We start from the raw sequence: 24,018 nt of genomic DNA on the forward strand, positions 1-24,018 counted from the left end.
AGGCCATTTAGGCAGATTTCCGTGGTGATACTGTGTACTTGTCCCACATTCCTGCCCTATCTCATGGCCCTGCAATTTTTTTCTCTAAGTAATTATCCATTTCTTACTTGGGAGCTACATCTGCCTATGCCATACCCTCAGGCAGTACATTTCCAGTTTCTAACCCCACACTTAAAATAAAATCATGTCACCTTTTGTTCTCTTGCCAGTCATGTTCCATCCTTCCGACATTTTGGGAACGGTTTCTTTTTAGTTGTTCTCTCCAGACTCCTTGTATTTTTGAACACCTTTTTGAATCATCTTCTGTTTTTCTCTTTTCTGAGAAAACCAAACCCCATCTTCTCACTGACCTATCCATGTAATTGATGTCCTTCACTCTTGATAATTCTTGTCAATATTTTCTGCTCACTCTCTTTGAATGCCTTGAAAAGCTGCGCAAAGTTTGGTGGTCAAAATTGGCTGAACCAGTGTTTGAGGTTTTCCCATTCTCATAAATTCTTGCTTTTGTACTCTTTCTGCTGCTATTTAATACTGTCTGGATCCTGCCTTTATTGACTACATTTTCGTCCCGTTCTGTCACCTTCCGACAATTTATGCAGATGTACCCCTCAGACCCCACCATCTGCTTCTGCACCCCTTTGGTATTACATCCTTTATTTTAGGCTGCTGCTTCTTGTTCATCCTGCTAAAATGTATGACTTCACTTTTTGCACTTTGCATCAAATACTGGTTGCCCTGTACCCAGTAACAGGCTTTCTGCATGCTTTTAAGTCATCAAGGTGTGTGCAGCATGGAAACAGACCCTTTGGTCCAACTCTTCCATGCAGACCAGATATCCTAAATTAATCTAGTCTCATTTGTCAGCATTTGGCCTGTATCCCTGTAAATCCTTCCCATTCATAAAACCAAAAAGCAACTCTCCATCACCCACTGCCTCCTATCTTTGAGTCAATTTTGTATCCAAATGGCTAGTCCTCCTTATGTTCCATGTGATTGAGTCTTGTTATCCAGTCTACTGTGTGGAAACTTTGTCGAATGCTTTCTTGAAGTCCAGATAAGCTAATGCTCTGCCTTCTCAATTTTGTTTGTAATTTCTTCAAAAAACTCATTTGCAGTGAAGTCTGTCAATATTCTCTTTCACACTTCACAGGCCCTCAAGTTTAAGGTCATCTGCAGATTTTGAAATTGTCATTTTTATACCTAATTGTTTTCTTATGTGCTGTTCTCTCTGTATGTAAATTATTATTATTATTGTTAATTACATTGGTTAAAGGAACTTCCTTGAATACTTTTCTGAAGAGAAGCTTTCCATTTCAATGTGGAGGCTGAAAGGGTGAAAGTAGAAGTGCTGTATTAATGTTAAAATAATCTAGTCAAGAGAACATTATTTTCCTGTTATTATTGTTTCTCACTTAATGAGATGGTGTGTGACAAAATTTGAAGCTTTTCAAAAGGTTTTTGAGTAAGTGTGGAACGACAATTGTAGTGTGAAGAGTTGTCAGTACAATTTATCCTGTCCCATGCCTGTGACAGAAGGAATGCGTTGGAGTAAAGTCTCAGTGCTCCACTTTTAGTGTAAATGCATCAATTCAGCCAACTGTGTGGCAAATTGATTTCCTTTTGTATTACTAGCCACAATATGTATCTTTCTTAACCAGGCTTCCTTTTCAAAGAACTGTAAATAGTCTATTTATTGTACACACAATTTATTCTTAAAGCAAATAACAAACACTGGTTAACCATTGAAAATGTTCAGGGCAATTTTACTAAAAGCTTTCATTTTCAAATCTGCTGCTAAAAATGTTATACTATGGCTTACAGTCAGTACATGTTTAAAAAGTGTTCTTGTGATATGCTGTCCTCACTATATTATGACTTGAGGGCATAAAGTTCACATACTTCAACTTAGGATAACTTAAATCATGACACTCTACAAAAACTCTGCTGCTTTGTGCGATCTAATTGTTTAATATCACACAGACCGTTAAGCACCAGAGAGACAATGGTTGTCACAGCTCCCTATTATATACATCTTTTGGATTCTTCAATGCTGTGATAGCCATACTTAGATTCTTATTTGACACGGGATAACATGAGCTGAGGAAGGGTCACCGGACCTGAAGCATCAACTGTTTGACTTTTTTGCTTCACAGATGCTGCCAGACCTGCTGAGCTTTCTCCAGCAACTTCTGTTTTTGTTCCTGATTTACAGCATCTGCAATTCTTTCAGTTTTTAACATGAGTATTGTTGCATCAGGTAAAAAATTGTGCTGAATGCAAAAAATGCATCAAAATAGTCTTTGTAGAGACTTCTAGTATGAAATTCAGAATCATTTATTTTTATGGCCTCTTCTACCTTTATTGAACTGTTAATCTTGTTTTTTCACTTTTGAAAATTTGACATTCCATTGTAGAATATATATCTCCTGTATGTTGGTACAATGGTTACAGTGAAAATTCACTGGAGTAGTTATATCCTTTTTATTGCTTTTGACATTGTACTATCCCATTCTTTGTATTAAGCAGTAAAAGTTGTTGTCCTGCATTCCTCCTCCCTGTTTGCCATGCAGCCTAATTTTGAGATCTGAAGACTTTTGTATCTTGCATCCAAATACATTTTATGATTTGAAGAATGGGAAGCCCCAGCACAGGTGACATATACTTGCCTGATTGCTGCCTACGTGGAGCACGTGCTGAATTTAATTTTCTTTTGTCTTTTCTGCCTTTCCTTCCTCGACATGGCTGGATGAAATTCTGAAGCAGTCTGAATTTAGAGTGTACTTTGCACATCCAAAGGTGTAGGTACATCAATCAAGAACATACATGGGTAAGTGCCTTGTGTTGTAAATATGCTGCACATTGCCTTTCAGAAGGTTTTAAAAGTTTGGGAAATTGTTGAGAGGCATTGCTTAGTGCACACATGTTTAACATGTGGTTACATGTTCATATGGGCTTACAACTTGAATTAATATTAATGCTTAACACTAATGGCTGCTTATCTGCTGTATTCATTCTGCCACTGATTTGACTCAATCATTATGGAATTGTGCAAGGATAGAAGACAAAAATTGTTTTTCCTATTATTCTTGTTGAGCCGTTCGGTTGAATATAAGGAACATGTATATAATAACAGAATGCATCATGCATAGCCCTTAAATTAGTGAGCTCTGAGAGCTGTATGCCATTTACTTTATAAAAGTTCTTGCTAGAATGCTCCTTAAAAATTTTTGTTTCCAATGTTGCTTTCGTTTTTCCTCAAGGTGTTGATTTCTGCTGCGACAGAATGTCACTGGTGCCAGAATTCTGTGATGCTTTACACAAGTGGTTGTTTCTTTTATGCATGATGTTGAATGAGTGGAAGTAGGCAGAAGTCTGTGTTCTGTGTAGGTGTTAAGTGAGTAAATGGAATTAACAGATAGCAGTCTGCATTGGAAATCTGCTTTATTCCTCTAATCCAAGATATTGAGGCCACTTGTATCTCATCGGTTGCATCAGCTCCTTGACCATGATCGGAGACTGAAACAGACTAAGATAGTAACTCTCAGCTTTGTTTATCCATAAAATGAGCTTTTAACAATTTCTTCACTCTCTCATCAAAATCACCTACTTTTACTTCTAAATTTGCAGTTACTGCCTCTAATTTGAATTAGTTGCTATTGAAACCCTCATCTGTGCTGACACCTCATTTCTCATCGGTGGAAAACTTGGTCTCATCCAGCACTTTACCTGTAATTGAATGTGTACGAGTCCCATTCTGGTCAAGGATGTCCGAGAGTCATCGAGATATACAGCACAGAAACAGACGCTTCGGTCCATCTCAGTCCATCCAAACGACCAGATATCCTATATAAACCTAGTTTCATTTACCATCATTTGGCACATATCCTTCTAAACCCTTCCTATTCGTGTACCAAAGATGCCTTTTAAATGTTATAAACCTATCAGCCTCCACCCACTTCCTCTGGCAGTTCATTCCATTAGTTCTTTCTCCTCCTTTTGAAGATGCTTCTTCAAATCTGTCTTGCCTGCTGCAACATTTCCTTGAGTAGCTTAATGTTAAATTTTGTTTGAAGTGCCTTTGGAATATCCCATTGGGCCAAAGAAGCTATTTAAAAGCATGGTGTGAAGCTGGATGAACACAGCAGACCAAACAGCATCAGAGGAGCAGGAAAGTTTGACGTTTCGGGCCAGAACCCTTCTTCAGAAAAAAAAAAGCATGTTGCTTTTGCATTGTACGTGGCTGAACTAAGTCTATACAAATCGGAAATCAAGCTTTTTGATCTTCTTGGTCCATGGTTCACCATTACATCAGATATTACACTCAGTAATTAGTTGACTCCTGATGCGTATTAAATTTACTTGGCTCTTTTAAACAACTAATGTAACTGGTATTGTACTAAAATCTAAGCCATGTTTGTACTAGAGATTTTGAGGAACTTGTAGATGAGCCCCCCGTGCCTGATGGGATTTTTCCAAGGATTCTATGAGAAGCGAGAGAAGACATCGCAGGGCCTTTGGCAATGATCTTTTTGCCCTCCCTGTCCGTAGGTATGGTGCCGGAAGATTGGAGAGAGGCAAACGGCATTCCCTTTTTCAAAAAAGGGAACAGGGATAATCCTGGAAATTACAGGCCAGTTAGTCTTTCTTCAGTGGTGGGCAAATTATTAGAAAGGGCTTTGAGAGACAGGATTTATGATCACTTGGATAGGCACAGTTTGATCTGTGATAGCATGGATTTGTGAGGTGTAGATCAAGTCTCTCAAACCTCCTTGAATTCTTTGAAGAGGTGATCAAACATGTGGATGAAGGTAGAGCAGTGGATGTGGTATACATGGATTTAAGTGAGGTGTTTGATAAGGTTCCTCATGGTAGGGTCATGCAGAAAGTCAGGAGGTATAGGATAGGGGGAAATGTGGCAGATTGGATCCAGAATTGGCTGACCCTTTGAAGATAAAGGGTGGTATTAGATGGAAAATAGTCAACATGGTGCTCAATTACGAGTGGTGTACCACAAGGATCTGTTATGGATCCTCTTCTGTCTGCGGTTTTTCCAAAATGATTTGGATGTAGGAATGGAAGGATGGACCAGTAAGTTTGCGGATGATACAAAGGTAGGTCGAGTTGTGAACGGTGCGGAGGGCTGTACTACGTTACAAAAAGACATTGACAGGATGCAGAGCTGGGCTGAGAAGTGACAGATGGAGTTTAACCCTGAAAAGTGTGAGGTGATTCATTTTGGAAGGACAACTTGAAAGCAGAATACAGGGTAAATGGAAAGATTCTTGGCAGTGTGGAGGAACAGAGGGATCTTGGGGTTCATGGCCACAGTTCCCTGATTGCCACCCAGGTGGATAGAGTTGTTAAGAAGGCATATGGTGTGTTAGCTTTCATTGACAGAGTGATTAAATTCAAGAGCCGTGAAATTATGCTCCAGCTATACAGAAACCTGTGGTTCGGCCACATCTGGAGTATTATGTCCAGTTCTGGTCGCCTCATTACAGCAAAGATGTTTAAGCGTTGGAAAAGGTGCAGAGGACGTTTACCACATGTTGCCTAGAATGGAGGGAATGCCTTATGAGGAAAGGTTGAGAGACCTAAGGCATTTCTCTTTAGAATGACAAAGGATGAGAGGTAACTTGATAGAGGTGTACAAAATGATCAGAGGCATAGATAGTGGACAGCCAGAGACTTTTTGAGGGTGGACGTAGCTATTACAAGGGGAGTATTGTTTTAGAGTGAGTGGAGGTAAGTATGGGGAAACATCAGAGATAGTTTATTTACTTGGAGTGGTAGGGGCATGGAATGCATTGCCGGAGAGGTTAGCGGAGTTGGCCTTATTAGGGGTGTTTAAGCGGATATTAGAGAGGCATATGGATGATGGTATAAAGTAGGGGTGGAGGTTATATAGACCTCAGGATTAGGATAAAAGTTCAGCACAACATCATGGGCTGAAGGGCCTGTACTGTGCTGTATAGTTCTATGTTCATTTTATTAATTATAAAACTATGTTGGTGTGCTTCATTTTATACTTACTGTTTATAAGTGTGGGAATCTGAACAATTTTTAGCTAGTTAAGGTGCAAACTGTGAATCCTCACAAAACTAGCATTGCCAGATGAGATTTTATCTATACCAGCCAGGGACTAGGTAATTGTTCGATCATCTGATGGTGGGCCCGTGAGGTAGTTCAGAATTAGTATTTCGTGAGAAAAATCTTTTTCAAAGTTAAGAAATAAAAATCTTTTCTTCAGCATTTTACGGCTCTGAGGCATGAAAAGTCCTGGATGTGAGCAGTTTGTTTGCCAGGTGAACCCCCATTTGCCCATGGGTTTGAGTGACCATTTTGTATCTGGAGACCTGTCTGGTTGAGATAAATATGCAAGTTGGCTAGTTCCTAGTTTACTGGGATAACTATATTTATAGCGAGTGCAAAATATGATGTTTCTTGAAGAAGAATCACAGAAGAATGCTCGAGAATCAAAATAAGTTGTTGCACTGGAATGAAAAATTTCTTGGAGTGTGGGGCCAGATCTGTATGTCACAACTTGAACAAACAGTGTATGAAAACTCCTTTTGTAAAATCCTTTATATAACTGTCCTAGATTGAATAAAACATTCCTAAAGATTGCAAGTTTGTATCTTTTAACGCTGTCCATTCTGTTCTCTGATACCTAACAAATGCCTAACATCGCATAGTCACATCCTACCTACTTTGTCATAATTATTTTTAGCTGGTTGGTGTTCCATGCCCTCTGGATCTTTTGTCACTTGTGCTTTGTCCCTCTGCTGTGTACTTTGTTCACGACAGGTGTTTTAGTGTCATCTTCAATATTGTTCGTTTGACCTATCATCGTTTCATCTGCTAATGTAATTTGTCTGCTTGTATATTTCTCACAACTGAACCTGAAAGATGTAATCTCTCAATGCAGTTTGCCAGTGGAGAGATAGGAGTACTGTATTAAGTGGGCTGGCATGCTATATCTGATAAAATTAGTCAATGAAGATGTAGCTGCTTAATGTGAAGGATCTGTTATTTGCACAGCATATCAAGTTTTGACTCATTTAAGGTATGCTTAACGATGCTACATTTTGTGGTAGGTGGTGCAATGATTCAGTGACTAGCACTGCTTCCTCAGCGCCAGGAACGTGGGTTCGCGCACACCCGCAGGCGACTGTGTGGAGTTTGCACGTTCTCCCTGAGCCTATGTGGGTTTCCTGTGGGTGCTTCAGTTTCATCCCACAGTCCAAAGATGTGCCAGCTAGGTGGATTGGTCATACTAAATTTCCCATAGTGTTCAGGGATGTGTAGATTAGGTGGGTTAAAGGGGCCTAGGTCTGGGTGGGATGCTCTAAGGGTCAGTGTGGACTTGTTGGGCTGAAGGGCCTGTTTCCACACGGTAGAGATTCTATGATTCTGTGAAAGTTTAAAATCTTAAATATGTTAAGCAATACCATGAATTATTCAAAACAAGCCTCCTGTAGTAAAGCTACTAATTTTGCTTTGAAGGAGGAAGCTTGGAAAGTTGTCAATTTTGGGACCAAAGCTGATGATATGAAGGTGACTGTAGGGACTAAAGATTGTTGTCAGCTGCAGTGTCAGGGAATGACTGGAAGTCAGGACGAAACCAGCCTGGCAAGGCTGTAATTGATAGGTGAGTGAGTAAATGAATGAATGAATTGATCAGGATGGAGAAGTTAGCCAAAAGAATTGGGAGTTAAATGGCTACCATGAAAAGTTTTTCAGACAACAAAAATTCCAATGATTTGACTTGTGGGCTTTGAGTTGAGCATATAAACACACGACTTAGGAGCAGAAGTAGATGATTCAGTCACTTAAGACTGCAGCATTTAATACAAGACCATGACGGATCTGATTCTGGCCTTTATCTTCCTGTCTACCTCCTAAACTCTTTGTCGATTAAGGATCCATAACTCTACTTTAGAAATGTTCATTGACCCTGCCTTCTCATCTCTATGGGGAAGAACTTAACTATTCACAGAGTTCTTTGTGTCCTTAGGTGGGGTGTCCTTAATTTTAAATTTGTTTTCCCATAGTTCTTGGCTGTCCTACAGGAGAAGATCTCCTTTGAGCATCCAGCCTATCATGTCACTTCTGACCTTGCAAATGTCAGTGTGCTAGAGCCAAGAAGTATGGCAGCTCAGAAAAAAGCCATTTAGCCCCTTGTATCTGAGCCAGCTGAATAAATTTGCTGTTCGTTCTAATCTCACTTTTCAGAACCTGGTACCCCTTTGGGTGCAGATCCAGGTTCTTTATAAATAAGTTTAGGGTTTCTGCCTAAACCATCAAACTGTAGATCATATTTAAATTTTGTAGTGTAGCAACCAGATTTTTGATGGAGATCCACACCATAACTGCTTGTTCCTGTGATAGGCTAGCTGCTGGAAACAGGTTTCCTTCCAAACATAAATTGTCCTGGAAGGTACCTTTTTGCTTCTGACACTTTGTGAATACTTACATTGTCGCAGGACAATCTTTTAAAAATAGTATAACCATAGCAGTGCTTTATACTCTCCTTCGTGTTAATAAAAAAAAAAGAAAATCTGGTGCTGTGAATCCAGTTGAATTGAATGGTTTTACCAGTACTGAATGGTTTGTATTCTCCATTGCTCTTCTGCCTTGGCACATAATGAAATGGAAAAATTAAAACCATCTTGACTGAGTGTACAAAGTAGATACTTACAGCTGTTGATCAACTAATTAAAATCTGAGAGCCAGTTTACGAGAGAATTTTTTGTTTACGGGATGTGGTGCATCGCTGACTTGGCCTGCATTTATTGCCCATCCCTAACTGCCCAGAGGAGAGTTATGAGTCAGCCATATTTGCTGTGTGTCTTCTGGAGGTCAGACCAGGTATGCATGGCAAATTCCCTTCTTTGAAGGGCATTATTGAAGCAGAATGTTCTTAGAGCAGTCAAAATTGATTGCTGTTATGCCAGCTTTTTATCCCAGATTTTAATTGAATTCAAGTTTCATCATCTGTTATTGGATTTGAATGCATGTCCCCAGAATATTACCCTACGGATCTGGATTACTAGCCCAGTGTCATGACGACAACACCACCACTTCCCCACAAATGTGGATTTGAATCCAGCCTAGCTTAACGGGTTATGTATCGTTTATGATTGTGTGTTCCGTATGTGGATTACTAGTATAGGATAACTTTTATAAATTATCTAATGATTTGAACATGTGCACTGATATTGGAGCAGTTTAAAATGAGCTTTGTTCTATATTTTGGTATATTATGTATTTGAGATGGGTGCTGTCTATCAGCGCCATATCAGAAATGAGCAATTTCCCAGAATTGCTGTTCTTAGGGCACTAAAGAACATCAAAACAGTGGACTTAGTGAGCACTTAAACAAGCGGTCTTGCATTTAATAATTTCTGGAGTTTTTAATAAGTCTGCAGTTAAATGTAAAACAATATGCAACAAAACATTTACCTGATAGCTGCCACATGCCACAAAAAAGTATTGTAATGCCCTCATAATCTGCTTTTAAACTTTTTTGTCCATTTCCATGTGTTGATTTATTTTTCTCTCTACTAAACAGTGGAAGGTTTTGACACTTACTTTCTTCCTGGAGTAGATTCATCCAATTGGTTGACTTGTCTCCATTGAAACACTAACAAATATTGACAGAGTTGGTTTCAATTTGGAATGGGGCAGTTTCAAATTCATTACAGGAAGTCATAACCATGCTTTTGGTTGGTTTTTGGCCAGATACAGAACAAAGCACTGCACTGTGTTTGAGCAAACTGCCTTATTTCCAACTTAAACTGATCCATTTTTATACCATTCTTGTGTCCTCAGACAGTTTGCCTCAAATATGTAATTAACCAAAGATAACAAGGTGCAAAGCTGGACGAACACAGCGGGCCAAACAGCATCAGAGGAGCAGGAAGGCTGATGTTTTGGGCCTAGACCCTCCAGAAATTAACCAAAGTTCATTTTTTATCTATCATGACAACAGTATTAAGTTTTCTCCATCCATAATACAGTCGCGTAGAAGAATTCTCTTACAACAGTGGTGAAGGCCTGATGGTATTATCGTTGGACTGTTAATCCAGAGACCCAGATAATGTTGTGGAGACCCAAGTTCAAATCCTGCCTTGGCAGATGGTGGAATTTTAATTTAATAAAAATCTGGAATTAAGCATCTAATGATGAGCATGAATCTATTTGATGAAAAAACCCATCCCCTTCAGAGATTGGTAAGGGCGTGGAATGCCCTGCCTGCCAATGTCGTGAACTCAGCCACATTAGGAGCATTTAAAAAGTCCTTAGATAAGCATTTGGATGATAGGATAGTGCAGGGGGATGGGCTTCAGATTGGTTTCTCAGGTCAGCGCAGCATCGAGGGCTGAAGGGCTTGTTCTATGCTCACTAATGTTCTTTAGGGAGGGAAACTGCCATCCTTACCTGGTCTGGCCTAAATGTGACTCCAAACCCACAGCAATGTGTTGATTCTTAACTGTCCACTGGTCAATTAGGGATGTGTAATAAATGATGCCTAGCCAGCTGTGCCCTCATCCCATGAATGAATAAATAAAGGAATCCCAACAGTGTGAAAAGAGGTCATTTGGCACGTTGTGACTGCACTGACCCTTCAAAGAGCATCCCACCCAGAATCAACCCCTACTCTACTCCATATAACCCCATGCTTACCATTGCTAATCCACCTAACCTACACATCTCTCTGAACTATGGGAGGAAACCAGAGCACTCAAAGGAAACTTGCATAGAGGCGAGGAGAATATGCCACTTAGGCAGTCGCTGAAGGGTGGTTTCGATCCTGGGTCCCTAGATCCATGAGGCAGTGGTGCTAACCACTGTGCCATCAGTGTTTTCATGTTTGGTTTATGACAAATTTTTCTGCTTGTAACATTTATTAACACATGTTTCAAACTTTTTGTACACTTGAGGGCCCACAACGTGATCCCAAAAGACGCAAGTTATTATTTTCGGTTCCTTGCTAGGGACTTGTTTGCCACATTAGCGTGTTTGTATTTAGATTTTGAACTGTTTCCTTTAGGTAACTTTCTTTTGGAATTGGAACGGGGGTGCCAGGAATGTCCAAATTTCTGGGCACTTCTTTTTCAGGTCTAAATCTCAGACCTATAGTGCAAGTCTTGGAGTTCACGATATTCTGTAAACGTAAACATCGGTTGTTTTTACATTAAAAGGAAGCTTGGCGAGTTAAGTTTTGTGACTCACCAGTTGCTAGCACTACTCTAGACAGTGAACAATCTTGATGCAGGGCTGACACAGATTCTGCGGTAAAAGATTAGAAGCAGACTATTGAAATTTCTGACAAGCAGTTTTGAGACTTTTCCTTTTATTAAATCTCTAGGTATGGACAAAATCAGCAAGACCAATGATTTGCATGCTAACATGACAGGGCATTTTGAGGGCAAGAAAGAAGTGGTATTGGGTCTCTTGAAGAATACTAAAGTGGATAAATACCCAGTTCTCGATGGTATCTACCCTGTGTTATTGAGAGAAATGAGAGGAGATTGTCGGGCCTTGACCAAGATCTTTGTGTTCTCATCAGCCACTGCAGAGATCCTGGAGGACTGATAAGTAGCTAATGTTGTTCTTGTGTTCAAGAAGGGACATAGGGATAATCCAAGAAACTGTAGACTGATGAATCTCACATTAGTGATTGGGAACCTACTGGATAGAATTTTAGGGATAGGATTTCCGAGCATTTGGGAAAGCATGGCCCATTTAGGGACAGTTGGATGACTTTGTGAGGGGCAGGTCATGTTAGCGAGTTTTGAGATTTGTAGCTCAGGTTGAGGTTCTGGATGTGAGTTTGCTCGCTGAGCTGGAAGGTTAGTTTTCAGACGTTTCGTCACCATACTAGGTAACATCAGTGAGCCTCCGACGAAGCGCTGGTGTTATGTCCCACTTTCTGTTTATCTGGATAGGTTTCCTTGGGTTGGTGATGTCATTTCCTGCGTTGGTGGTGTTCTTTTTCTCAGGGGATGGTAGATTGATTCCGAATCAATGTGTCAAGAGCTGACGTTTTGGGCCTAGACCCTTCATCAGAGGTAGGGTCTGATGAAGAGTCTAGGCCCGAAACGTCAGCTGTTGTGCTCCTAAGATGCTGCTTGGCCTGCTATGTTCGTCCAGCTTCACACTTCGTTATCTAGAAAAACTCAGGTTGTTTTCTGTGGAATGGTGGAGGGTGAGGGGAGACTTGATAGAAAACTATAAAGTTGAGATGCATAAATAGAGCTGATGGTCAGAATCTTTTCCTCGGAATGGAAATGCCTAATACTAGGGGGCATGCATTTAAGGTGAGAAGGGGAAAGTGCAAAGGAGATGTGAGGGGTAGATCTTTAACACTTTGGTAGGTGTCTGAAATGTGCTGCCAGTCGAGATGGTGGAGGCAGCTATGATAGGAATGTTTAAGGGACTGCTAGATAAGTGAGGAATGGAGGGATATTCTCCAAGGGCAGGCAGAAGGGATTTGTTTAATTTGGCATCATGTTCAGCACAACATAGTGTGCCAAATGGCCCGTTCCTGTGCTTTACTGTTTTATGTTCTATGTACCACTCATCCCGAATTCTTCTAATGCATTGTCAATTTCCTTGCATCATTGCATTCCCATAGTGAGGGTGCCTTGCAGTGGCATGGAATTCCAGGTTTTTGTAAATGGACAGTGAAGGCATGGTGATCTGTGTTAAACTTGGCAGTGATAATGATACCTGCATTTTGGGAAGATACTATTGAAGTAACTTTGGCTAGTTCTTTCTGTAGGCGCAGGATACTTGTAATGATTGTTAGCTGCTGAAGGGGAACGTTTTAAATGGTCTGGAGTGTTTTAAGGAATTTGATTATGAATATATGAACCATCCTATCACACATTGATATCACACCTGTTGCTATGTTATAGCCGTGGTTGTAATGTGGCTAATCCAGTTAAGCTTCCAAGGTTTTGATATTGTGATCTTGGCAATAATGCATTGGCCCCTTCATTCCTCTTTTGTACGCTACATCTATCAAAAATAGCTAGTCTTAGAGGGGAAACGTGCTTTAGAAATCTGGTTGATTCTGTTTGCGCATGTTTATTCAATCATGAATGTACTTCATTTTATGTATTGTTCATTCATTATGATCAATGAAAAGCTTAACTTGTGAATAAATAGAAAACTTGGTGAGAGAATTGTAAATAAAAGTTAAAGCATTTCAACTTTGTCAATCTCTTAAAAATAGTCATTAGCTCAAATGTGCTTGTAATTTTTTTAAACATGCCAAACATGGGCCAGGAAACCACCTGATTTACCCCACTCAACACACCCTGTCCACCCGTTGCCCCCACCTTCTCTCTCCTCTCCTCCTCCCCCCCCCCTCCCCGCCAACCCCCCAATCAGTTCTGTGTTGAGCTGTATTTGAAGGAAGATCTGAGAATGGCAAGCGTGCAGAATGTATGGAGGTTGGTGGATTTCAGTGTCTGCCACCAAGTGTGGCTCTGCAGCAGCACTGTTGATCGAGCTGGTCCAGTCAAGCAGCAATAATGAAGGAACCAACAAGTATGAAGAACCTACTTGAATTCTTGCTCACCAATTTGCCTGCCACAGATGAGTTTATTTATGACAGTAATGTTAGGAATGACCACGACAATTCTTGTGGAATGTCCCACCTTTTGCATTGTGTACCTTGCATCATGCTGTGTGGCACTATCACTGTGATAAATTGGATTGACTCCAAACAGATCCTGCTATTCATATCTGGCCAGCATTAAGGCACCATTGGCCATTAGAAGCAATGGAATCATACTCTAACACAATCAACATCTTTTTGATGTAGCGTATCCCCATTTACCATCACCACCGGTCCAGGGGTCTCCCTCTTGCACCCTCTTCCCTCATACTGTGACATTCTAATTATGCTCAATGTGATTCAGCGTTTGAAAATTACTTTAATATGTATCATAGCAACTCAACTCTGCTTTCAGAGCTAATGGATGGAATGAGCACCTCAAGTGTTTAAGTTCCAGCATTTTGCTAATCTGTGGTAACAAATGATATTTCCTGCTTTCCAGCTTTTTTTATGATTTCAGCTATTATGTGAAAAAACTTATTCTGCCAAATGTATCCAATGACCATGAACTGATTTAATAAATTGGGGAAGTTCTGCCAACTTTGTTAATTTTGTTTCACTGTCCACAATTCTGCAGCCACAGCAATAGCTTTTCAGTACCTGACAGCTGTTGTATAAAAACAAGGAATCCACAAGTTGTGACCCAAAGGACAATGGGATGCAGACTTTGGATGCTGAATTAATTAACGCTACGTGGAACATGAATCCACGTGTCTATATTCAAAACACTCCAACTTTTCAATATAAAAACCTACAGTGGATTTCTAGGTCTTGCACGTTTTGAAGATTGAGAAAGATTGGGCTGAATTTTTCCCAGCCCCTAAACAATGAGGACAGTAGGTGTCAATTGGGAAAATCTGGCAAGGTCGGAAAAATGCAATTTCCATTGCCAATAAAAAAAAGATTTTTTTTAAATCCAGGGTTTGAATGGAGAGATGTGAATCTCACTAGTGAATGTTGAGGCCCATTTGCTTGCATTTATATCTCATTTAAATGTAATTTTGTCTTACTTTGTATATTGTATCCATTCTCCCACACGTCAGATGGAAATCAGACAGCAACAATTCTGACATGAAACTGAGCCAGTATCCGATGGCTCTGTATTTCTGCTTGCTGTTCTGGGGTTTCATGGACTGCAGTCCCTAAATCTTAGAGTGCATTCCATTGGCGTTGATTGTCGCAGAGTGCAGAAGGTGGCATTGCTGACTTTAACCCAGACTCTAGAAACCGTCGTGACTCAGGTCGCAACCCTGGACTAGGTTGTCAGTGTCTGGTGCCAAGGTCCCCTCTTTTCATTCCTAAAGGAAAAGGACAACTCTCCTGCACCTCTAGGTTCCTGTCTGCAAAGCTGGGCACCATCTTGCCTCTGCCATTTCCAGGGCAATTGCTCTGACGTTATATTTGTGAAGGGCAGCTCCTCTCTGACATGCTGACCTGATGTATTGCTAGGGGTTAGATGTAGTGCCAGTGACAGGAATCCCAGAAGGGCCTAGCTCTGGTGAGTACTCCTGCCGTTAGTGAGCACACAATAGCATGTATATGTCACCATGGAAAACCTGGTGGAAACATGAGGCGAACACCAAAAATTGAGTGAAAAGCAGCAAGATCTTGGGGAAAACCCCATGTGAAACTCTGTTAAATTGACACCTTGCCAATTTTTTTTCATATAATTCTACCCATTGTTTGTTTTTGAAGCTGCTAAGAGATCTGTGAAAGCACCCCCCTGTTTTTATTTATCTGTCTTCCAGCTTGTGAATGTAGTATGTTGCTGACAGCATCCAGACAGCTGTATAAGTGGGAACTTGCCATGTGGGCAGTCTGTTCTCTGAAGGCCCTTATAGAACATAGAACAGTACAGCACAGAACAGGCCCTTCAGCCCACAATGTTGTGCCGACCATTGATCCTCATGTATGCACCCTCAAATTTCTGTGACCATATACATGTCCAGCAGTCTCTTAAATGACCCCAATGACCTTGCTTCCACAACTGCTGCCGGCAACGCATTCCATGCTCTCACAACTCTCTGTGTAAAGAACCTGCCTCTGACATCCCCTCTATACTTTCCACCAACCATCTTAAAACTATGACCCCTCGTGCTAGCCATTTCTGCCCTGGGAAATAGTCTCTGGCTATCAACTCTATCTATGCCTCTCATTATCTTGTATACCTCAATTAGGTCCCCTCTCCTCCTCCTTTTCTCCAATGAAAAGAGACCGAGCTCAGTCAACCTCTCTTCATAAGATAAGCCCTCCAGTCCAGGCAGCATCCTGGTAAACCTCCTCTGAACCCTCTCCAAAGCATCCACATCTTTCCTATAATAGGGCGCCCAGAACTGGACGCAGTATTCCAAGTGCGGTCTAACCAAAGTTTTATAGAGCTGCAACAAGATCTCACGACTCTTAAACTCAATCCCCCTGTTAATGAAAGCCAAAACACCATATGCTTTCTTAACAACCCTGTCCACTTGGGTGGCCATTTTAAGGGATCTATGTATCTGCACACCAAGATCCCTCTGTTCCTCCACGCTGCCAAGAATCCTATCCTTAATCCTGTACTCAGCTTTCAAATTCGACCTTCCAAAATGCATCAGCTTGCATTTATCCAGGTTGAACTCCATCTGCCACCTCTCAGCCCATCTCTGCATCCTGTCAATGTCCCGCTGCAGCCTACAACAGCCCTCTACACTGTCAACGAAACCTCCGACCTTTGTGTCGTCTGCAAACTTGCTGACCCATCCTTCAATCCCCTCATCCAAGTCATTAATAAAAATTACAAACAGTAGAGGCCCAAGGACAGAGCCCTGTGGAACACCACTCACCACTGACTTCCAGGCAGAATATTTTCCTTCTTCTACCACTCGCTGTCTTCTGTTGGCCAGCCAATTCTGTATCCAAGCAGCTAAGTTCCCCTGTATCCCATTCCTCCTGACCTTCTGAATGAGCCTACCATGGGGAACCTTATCAAATGCCTTACTGAAGTCCATATACACCACATCCACAGCTCGACCCTCATCAACTTTTCTAGTCACATCCTCAAAAAACTCGATAAGGTTTGTAAGGCATGACCTACCCCTCACAAAGCTGTGTTGACTGTATTTGATCAAGCCATGCTCTTCCAGATGGTCATAAATCTTATCCCGCAGAATCCTTTCTAACACCTTGCAGACGACAGACGTGAGACTTACTGGTCTATAATTGCCGGGGATTTCCCTATTTCCTTTCTTGAAGAGAGGAATTACATTTGCCTCTCTCCAGTCCTCAGGTACGACTCCAGTGGAGAGCGAGGATGCAAAGATCTTCGCAAGTGGCGAAGCAATTGCATTTCTCGCTTCCCAAAGCAGCCGAGGACAAATCTGGTCCGGGCCTGGCGACTTGTCAATCTTAATGTTTGACAAAATTTTCAGCACATCAGCTTCGTCTATCTCTATCCATTCCAGCATGCACACCTGCTCTTCAAAGGTTTCATTCACTACAAAGTTTGTTTCTTTTGTAAAGACAGAAGCAAAAAACTCATTTAGGGCTTCCCCTACCTCCTCCGGCTCCGCACACAAGTTCCCTATGCTATCCCTGATCGGCCCTACTCTTTCTTTGATCATTCTCTTATTCCTCACGTAAGTGTAAAATGCCTTTGTGTTTTCCTGGATTCCTTCTGCCAAGCCTTTCTCGTGCCCCCTCATGGCTCTGCTCAGACCATTTTTGAGCTCTTTCGTCGCCTGCATGTAATCCTCTCTAGCTGAACTTGACCCTAGCTTCCTCCACCTTATGTAAGCTACCTTCTTCCTTTTCACAAGAAGCTCCACCGCTCTCGTCATCCAAGGTTCCTTTATCTTACCCCTTGCCTGTCTCAGAGGGACATATTTACTCATCACTCCCAACAACTGTTCCTTAAACAGTCTCCACATGTTTAGAGTTCCCTTACCATGGAACAACTGCTCCCAGTCCATGCTTCCTAACTCATGTCTAATCGCATCATAGTTTCCTCTTCCCCAATTAAATATCCTCCCATTTTGCCTAATCCTCTCCTTCTCCATAGCTATGTAGAATGTGAGGCAGTTATGGTCACTATCACCAAAATGCTCTCCCACCACAAGATCTGATACCTGCCCCGGCTCGTTTCCGAGCACCAAGTCTAGAATGGCCTCTCCCCTCGTCGGCCTGTCAACGTACTGCGTTAGGAAACCCTCCTGAACACACCTTACAAAAACAGCTCCATTCAAATCTTCTGCTTGAAGGAGGTTCCAATCAATATTAGGAAAGTTAAAGTCAACCATTACAACAACCCTACTGTGTCCACACTTTTCCAAAATCTGTCGACCTATGCTTTCTTCAATCTCCCTGCTGCTATTGGGGGGCCTGTAGTAAACCCCTAACGAGGTGACTACTCCCTTGCTGTTCCTAATTTCCACCCATACTGACTCAGTAGGCAGATCTTCCTCGTCAATGGAAGCTTCTGTAGCTGTGATACCCTCTCTGATTAGTAGTGCTACACCCCCTCCTCTTTTTCCCCCCCTCCCTATTCTTTTTAAATGTTCTACACCCTGGAAGATCCAGCAACCATTCCTGCCCATGAGAAACCCATGTCTCTGTTATGGCCACAACATCATAGCACCAGGTACTGATCCATGCTCTAAGTTCATCACTTTTATTCCTGATACTCCTTGCATTAAAGCAAACACACTTTAACCGATCCCTTGGTTCCTTCCCAGGAAAATCCTACCCACTAGCTGGTCTACCTCTTGCTACTGCCTCACCTGCATCAACGCTCACCTCTGGTATACAGCTCAGGTTCCCACCCCCCTGCCATACTAGTTTAAACCCTCTCGAACTACTCGAGCAAACCTTCCACCCATAGATTTGATGCACTTCTGTTTTCGTTTGTGTACTAAGCCGAGGACTTAGTGGTTGTAAGAGGACTTCAACTTGTTTATTGTAAACTTGAGAATGATGTTATAGAATTCTTACCACACAACACTGAGGCCATTCAGCCTTTCATATAGGTGCTGGCTCTGTGCAGTAGAATTCACCGAATGCCACTCCATGCTTTTCCCAGTGAATGTATTTTCCTTTTGGTAATAAACTGATTCCTTCCTATGAAAGCCGTAATTGAATTAGCCTCCACCACACCTTCAGGCAGCACATTCCATACCTAATGCATAAAAAGGATTCCTTCACAATCACAATGCTACTCTTTCAGGTGGCAATAAATCTGTGTTTTCTGGTTCCTCAAGCCTTCCACCAAAAGGAAATGTTTCTCCCACTAATTTGTCCATACCACTCATGATTTTGAATAGGTTAGATTCCCTACAGTGTAGAAATGGGCTCTTTGGCCCAACAAGGCCACACCGCCCCTTGAAGCATCCCACCCAGACCCATTCACCTATCACCCACACACCCCTGAACATTACGGGCAATTTAGCATAGCCGATCCACCTAGCCTGCACATCTTTGGACTGTGGAAGGAAACCGGAGCACCCAGAGGAAACCCACGCAGACACGGGGAGAATGTCTGTGTGGATTTTGCACAGTCACCCGAGGCTGGAATCGAACCCGGGTCCCTGGAGCTTTGAGGCTGCAGTACTGAGCCACTGTGCTGCCCTAAATACTTCAATCAAATTTCTCCTCAATCTTCTCTTCAAGGAAAACCATTCCAACTTCCCAAATCTGTATTCATAATGAAAGTTCCTCGTCCCTGGGAACATTCTTTCCCTTGCTTTCACAGTTTACTTAAGTGTTGTGCCTAGAACGGGACACAATACTCCAGTTGAGATCAAATTAGTGTTTTGCACCAGCTTAATGTGGCTGCTAGTTGGTATGCTCTTTGCTCCTATTGATAAACCTTAGGATGCTGTATGCTTTGTTAATTGTACTCTTAGTCTATCCACCCACATTCAGTGATTTAGAGGTAACTGGATCAATCTGCTCCTTTTCTCTGTGGTGCTTCTTTGCTCTCCTCCAACCAAAGTGAATCACTTCACGTTTCCTTAATGTGATTGATGTGCATCAAGAAGAACAAGAGCTCATCGGTGACCCTTGAGGCATCCCTAGGTATCATCTTTGAAGTGCAGTGGGATCTTTTGCACCCTGGGGACATTGGCCACGATTTGAGACTTCAGCCAAAAACTGGCACTTCCAGTGCACCTCTTCTTTTATAATGAATCTATCTAATATGTCAACTTGAATCAAACAACTAAGTCATAATCTTTGTTTCAACTGCCAACCTTTTGTTTTGGGGGCTGGCATAATACCATGTGGTTTGGCTGTTTTCTTTAGCTTTTCATGAGATGTCATGACCAGCATTTATTGCCCATTCCTAATTGCCTTTTGAACTGAGTGGTTTGCTGTGCCATTTCGGGCAGCAGTTAATAGTTAACCACATTTCTTTTGGTTGAATGCAAGCCAGACCAGATAAGCACAACAGATTTCCTTCTATAGAGGACATTAGTGAGCCAGGTGGGTTACTTATGATAATTGAGAGTTTTTAGTGGCCAACGTTATCGAGACCAGCATTGTACAAGATTTATCAATTGAATTCAGATTTCATCAACTGCCATTACTGTCTGATCTCTGGCTTACTAGTCCAATGATATCACTACTACCCACAGTCTCCTGGAGTGAAAGTGTGCTACAGTTTGTCTAGGAATGATTGCGAGTGAAGTTTAGTGTCGAACAAGAAAAATCGAGGATGTGTAGAACTTAAACGTATTAGTAACTGAAATGTCACTTTTAAAATTGCTAATTAGCCTGTGGCTGAGAGCACACAGGAGCATTTCTTGGGTCTCTAGAAGGGCGATGTTTTTTGTTCCATTCCATTTTTGCCCAGATTTTGTGCCCCTGTTTCATGTTGGGCTATCAGCTAAATATGAATTTTCAACACTGCCTGGAGGGCCATCGTGCTTGTAAGCTTTGAACAATCGACAGTTAGCTGAAGCCTCGTCTGAGTTTATCTGTTCAACTTTCATTTCTTTTTCTGTCTGTTACTTTGTCATTCTTTTTAGCAAACCCCCACTTCTGCCTCAGATTGTCTGGTCAATTGCAGCCTCACTCGCTGCTTTGGTTGAAATCAGCCAATTTGACTTAAAATGGGCATTTGGCCGTATGCCACTTTTGGTTCACCTGTTAGAAAGACTGGCAGGGAATAGGATACACAGCAAGCTTCTTTAGGCATTAAGTTTTGGATTGTAAGGGGTTTGCCAAGTGAGGCACAAATTGTGCAACCATTTTGTGGTTCCAGCAATGTTGTTTGACTGTTTGAATGCATCAAATAATATTTTAACCTTGTTGAGCTTTGTCATGAGAAGAAAATCTGGAAAAAAGGTAATCATTTTCTTCTGATTTTTCTGGCCTTTCAAGAGGGTAACGGTATAAATGTTACTCAGATTTTGCAAATAAATGTAACATGTTTTTTTGTACTATATTAATATCAAAAATCACCAGAGTTTCTCTGTATCTCTGTTCGCAACCAGGAATACACTACTTCTATGCTGTATTTATTTTAATCTGATTTTTCACCTTCTAATCAATAGTTAGATTTAAATTCAAATCCCTGTCATCCTTGAGATGAAAGGCAGTATTTTAATCCACTCTGCACCCTGCTCCTACCGTGATTACTTGTTTAATTCTTAAACGACTGGAAGGCCTCTAAGTCTCTGTAGTATTGGATACTATTTTACAGACAGAATTGTACCTTCTTTCTGGCTGAGACTCAAGTTTTTGAAGTTATTCTATGTGTATTGTGTTTTTAAAACAACAATCTGTTATACCAATATGATTTATAAATGGAACAAATTGCTATCAAAATCACTGTAGTTGGAGACGGAAAAAAGAAATTCTGAAAAGCTGGTTACATCAAATTGCTCATGTAGATTTAGCTGCATTAAAATAATTCCTCCCTACTTTTATGCACTAAATGACTAATACATCTTTTTACATAGTTTGATGAAAGATATTCATGATATTTCAGACCCTGGCTGACTGTGTATATCAAGCTACTTTTAAAGACTTTGTGATTTTTATTTCAGCCTGGCTTTGTGGTGGTATTAGAATATCTATAATTCAGTAGGGCACATTGTTATTGAAAGAGTTGGACTTAGTCCAACCTCTGGCAAACAGTGTGGGATGGTTCTATTGATGCTGTCAATTAATGCTTTGTCATGAGTGTTTGTTATATTTTAGTGTTGGTAGAGCTTATCCTTGTTCAACTTTTGGACATCTTGAATCGTTTATCCGCTTCTGTGTCCTTTGTCTCTCATTTTGTTTTAGAAGTGAATGAGATTGGGACTGTTGTCTTCCTCCAGTGAATGGTAACAGTAGCCATGGAGTCAACTATGGCAAGGAAAGAGCCCATTCTGCCCGTCAAGTTCATGCTTACAGAGCAATCTAGTTGGCTCCATTTCTTTGGTCTATCTCCATAGCCCTGAAAATTTATTCCCTCAAGTGTCTAGCTCCAACTACAGTGATTTTGGCAGCAATTTGTTCCATTTATAAAGCGCATCACTTTACACTGAAGGCTCCGATGTTATCACTACTTTTACATAAAGGACAATTTCTCCCTCATGCTCCCTGTATTCCTTGCTTGAAAGCTTTACATATATTCCCCCACACTCTCTAACTTGACCTAATTTGATTACTTTATTGAAACCTGCCTAAATGTTTACACTTCCTTCAAATCTCCTTTCAAGCTCCTTTATTCTAAGGAAAGCAACACCAGTTTCTCCAGCCTAACCATGTGGTTAAATTCCTTTGTTTTTTATTCCTTCAGAATTTCCTGAAACTACTCTGGTAAGCCCTGAACCCTGTCAAAGATAATTGTATATTTCCAAAAGTTTGACATTTAAACTGATGCAATGCTTAGTTGGCCGATCCAGAATGTTATAAATGTGCAGAATTACTTGCCTGCTTTTGTAATCAGCCCTCTATTTAAGAACAGCGCAATCTCATACTCTTTGCCAATTGGTCTCTGAATATGTCCTGCTTTCTTCAAAGATCTGTACCCCAGGTCCCTCCTGTACCTGCACACTCTCTCTTTAGAACTGTGCTAGTAAGTTATATAGCCCTTCCCTATATGTTCCACAGTAATGCGTCTCCTCTCACTTCTCTGTATTAAATTCCATCTTTCCCCTTGGCCCATATGGCAACATCCTTACTTTGACACCACTCCAAATTTGGTATCATCAATTTTCATTGCCAATTTCAATATTTGTCAAAAAAGGCAGAGGTCCTACCTCTGATCCTTGTGGAACTCCACTGTCAATTATCTTCCAGTACATCAAGGGCTGAAGGGCCTGTTCTGTGCTGTTATGTTCTATGTTTTCTGTCTGTAAATTAACATTCTTTTCCAATACAAGCTGGACCTTTTTAATCCACGAGCCACGATATTTTGTTAACCAGCTTTTTTGTGATATTCTGTCAAACACCTTTTTTAAAAGCCCAAGTAGACTTCTACTGCATTGTTGTAGCACCCTTCTTGGTTATTTCAACAGAAAATTCAATTGGATTTGTTGAGCACAGCCTGGATTTTACAAATTTGTGCTCCTTGCCCTTAAGCCAAGCTGCTGCAAATTGGTTTTTATCCCTGATTATAGTTCCTAAAATATTACCCACTACTGATTTTTAAATTAATGACCTGTAGTTACTAGGAATGTCCTAAATACCCTTTTTTTGAAAGAAGAGTCGGTTTGGAATAAGCACTGTCCTTGAGCAGTTGAGTTGCACCACATGTCATGTGGCCATTCTTTGTGGCTGGATCAGTGAACCTTTAGAGAAATGCAGTCAAATTGGCAAGTATTCATGGTCACTGGTTGTTGAATTGCAGGAGTGAATGGATTGTAGTTTGGATGCAGTCTTTGGAATAGGTCAATAAGACCAACTATTTCATTCAGTTATCCTGCAAAATCTTTAACAGTCTTGTTTGTTTTTCAGGTTTGTTTGTGCTGAAAAATATTGTTTTGAACTGTGTGAATGCCTTGATGTAATTTCAATGCCCTTTTTGTTGTGGGATACCTTCATGAAAATTTGAGCTAGTTTTACGTGAAGATAGTGCCAATTTAAACTGCTTTAAAGGCCTTTTTAATGTTGAATGGTGCTGAAGTATTTTGAGGTTTCAAGGGAATTGGACTGTGGTTGTTATTGTTTAATGCTTAATAACTTTGATTAGCTGATTAAACCTAAATACAGGGAAAGACATGAAAATACAAGGTATTCCCTGGAGCTAAATGTGGCTTAATATTTAGCAGCACCTAGCTCATAGACACTGAGCTTGGGTTCCGCTAGGTCCATTCCGTTCCTGACCTTGTTACAGCTTTAGTTTGAACATGGACAAAAGTGTTGAATTCCAGAGGTAAAATGAGAGTGAAAACCATTGACATCAACGCCGCATTTGATCAAGT

The 24,018-nt window shown here is 41.0% G+C and overlaps 1 protein-coding gene across 10 annotated transcripts in view; it reads left to right on the forward strand.

The window, feature by feature from the left end:
- The window catches only part of LOC125464606 (protein PALS2-like), a 144,128-nt gene that overhangs the window by 32,936 nt on the left and 87,174 nt on the right, over positions 1-24,018 (forward strand). For 5 of the 10 annotated variants that reach the window (XM_048557283.2, XM_048557207.2, XM_048557220.2 and 2 more), the window contains exon 2: positions 2,761-2,827. The exons of 3 other annotated variants lie outside the window; for them this stretch is intronic. Coding sequence is in view for 5 of the 7 variants with exons in the window: in XM_048557207.2 (XP_048413164.1) it covers positions 2,824-2,827 (4 nt within the window). In the remaining 2 variants the exon portion in view is untranslated. The remainder of the gene's footprint in view (positions 1-2,760; positions 2,828-24,018) is intronic. 2 more of the 10 variants (XM_059654822.1, XM_059654796.1) reach the window with 1 other exon arrangement.

Source organism: Stegostoma tigrinum, chromosome 2 (genome assembly GCF_030684315.1).
Source record: "Stegostoma tigrinum isolate sSteTig4 chromosome 2, sSteTig4.hap1, whole genome shotgun sequence".
NCBI lineage: Eukaryota > Metazoa > Chordata > Chondrichthyes > Orectolobiformes > Stegostomatidae > Stegostoma > Stegostoma tigrinum.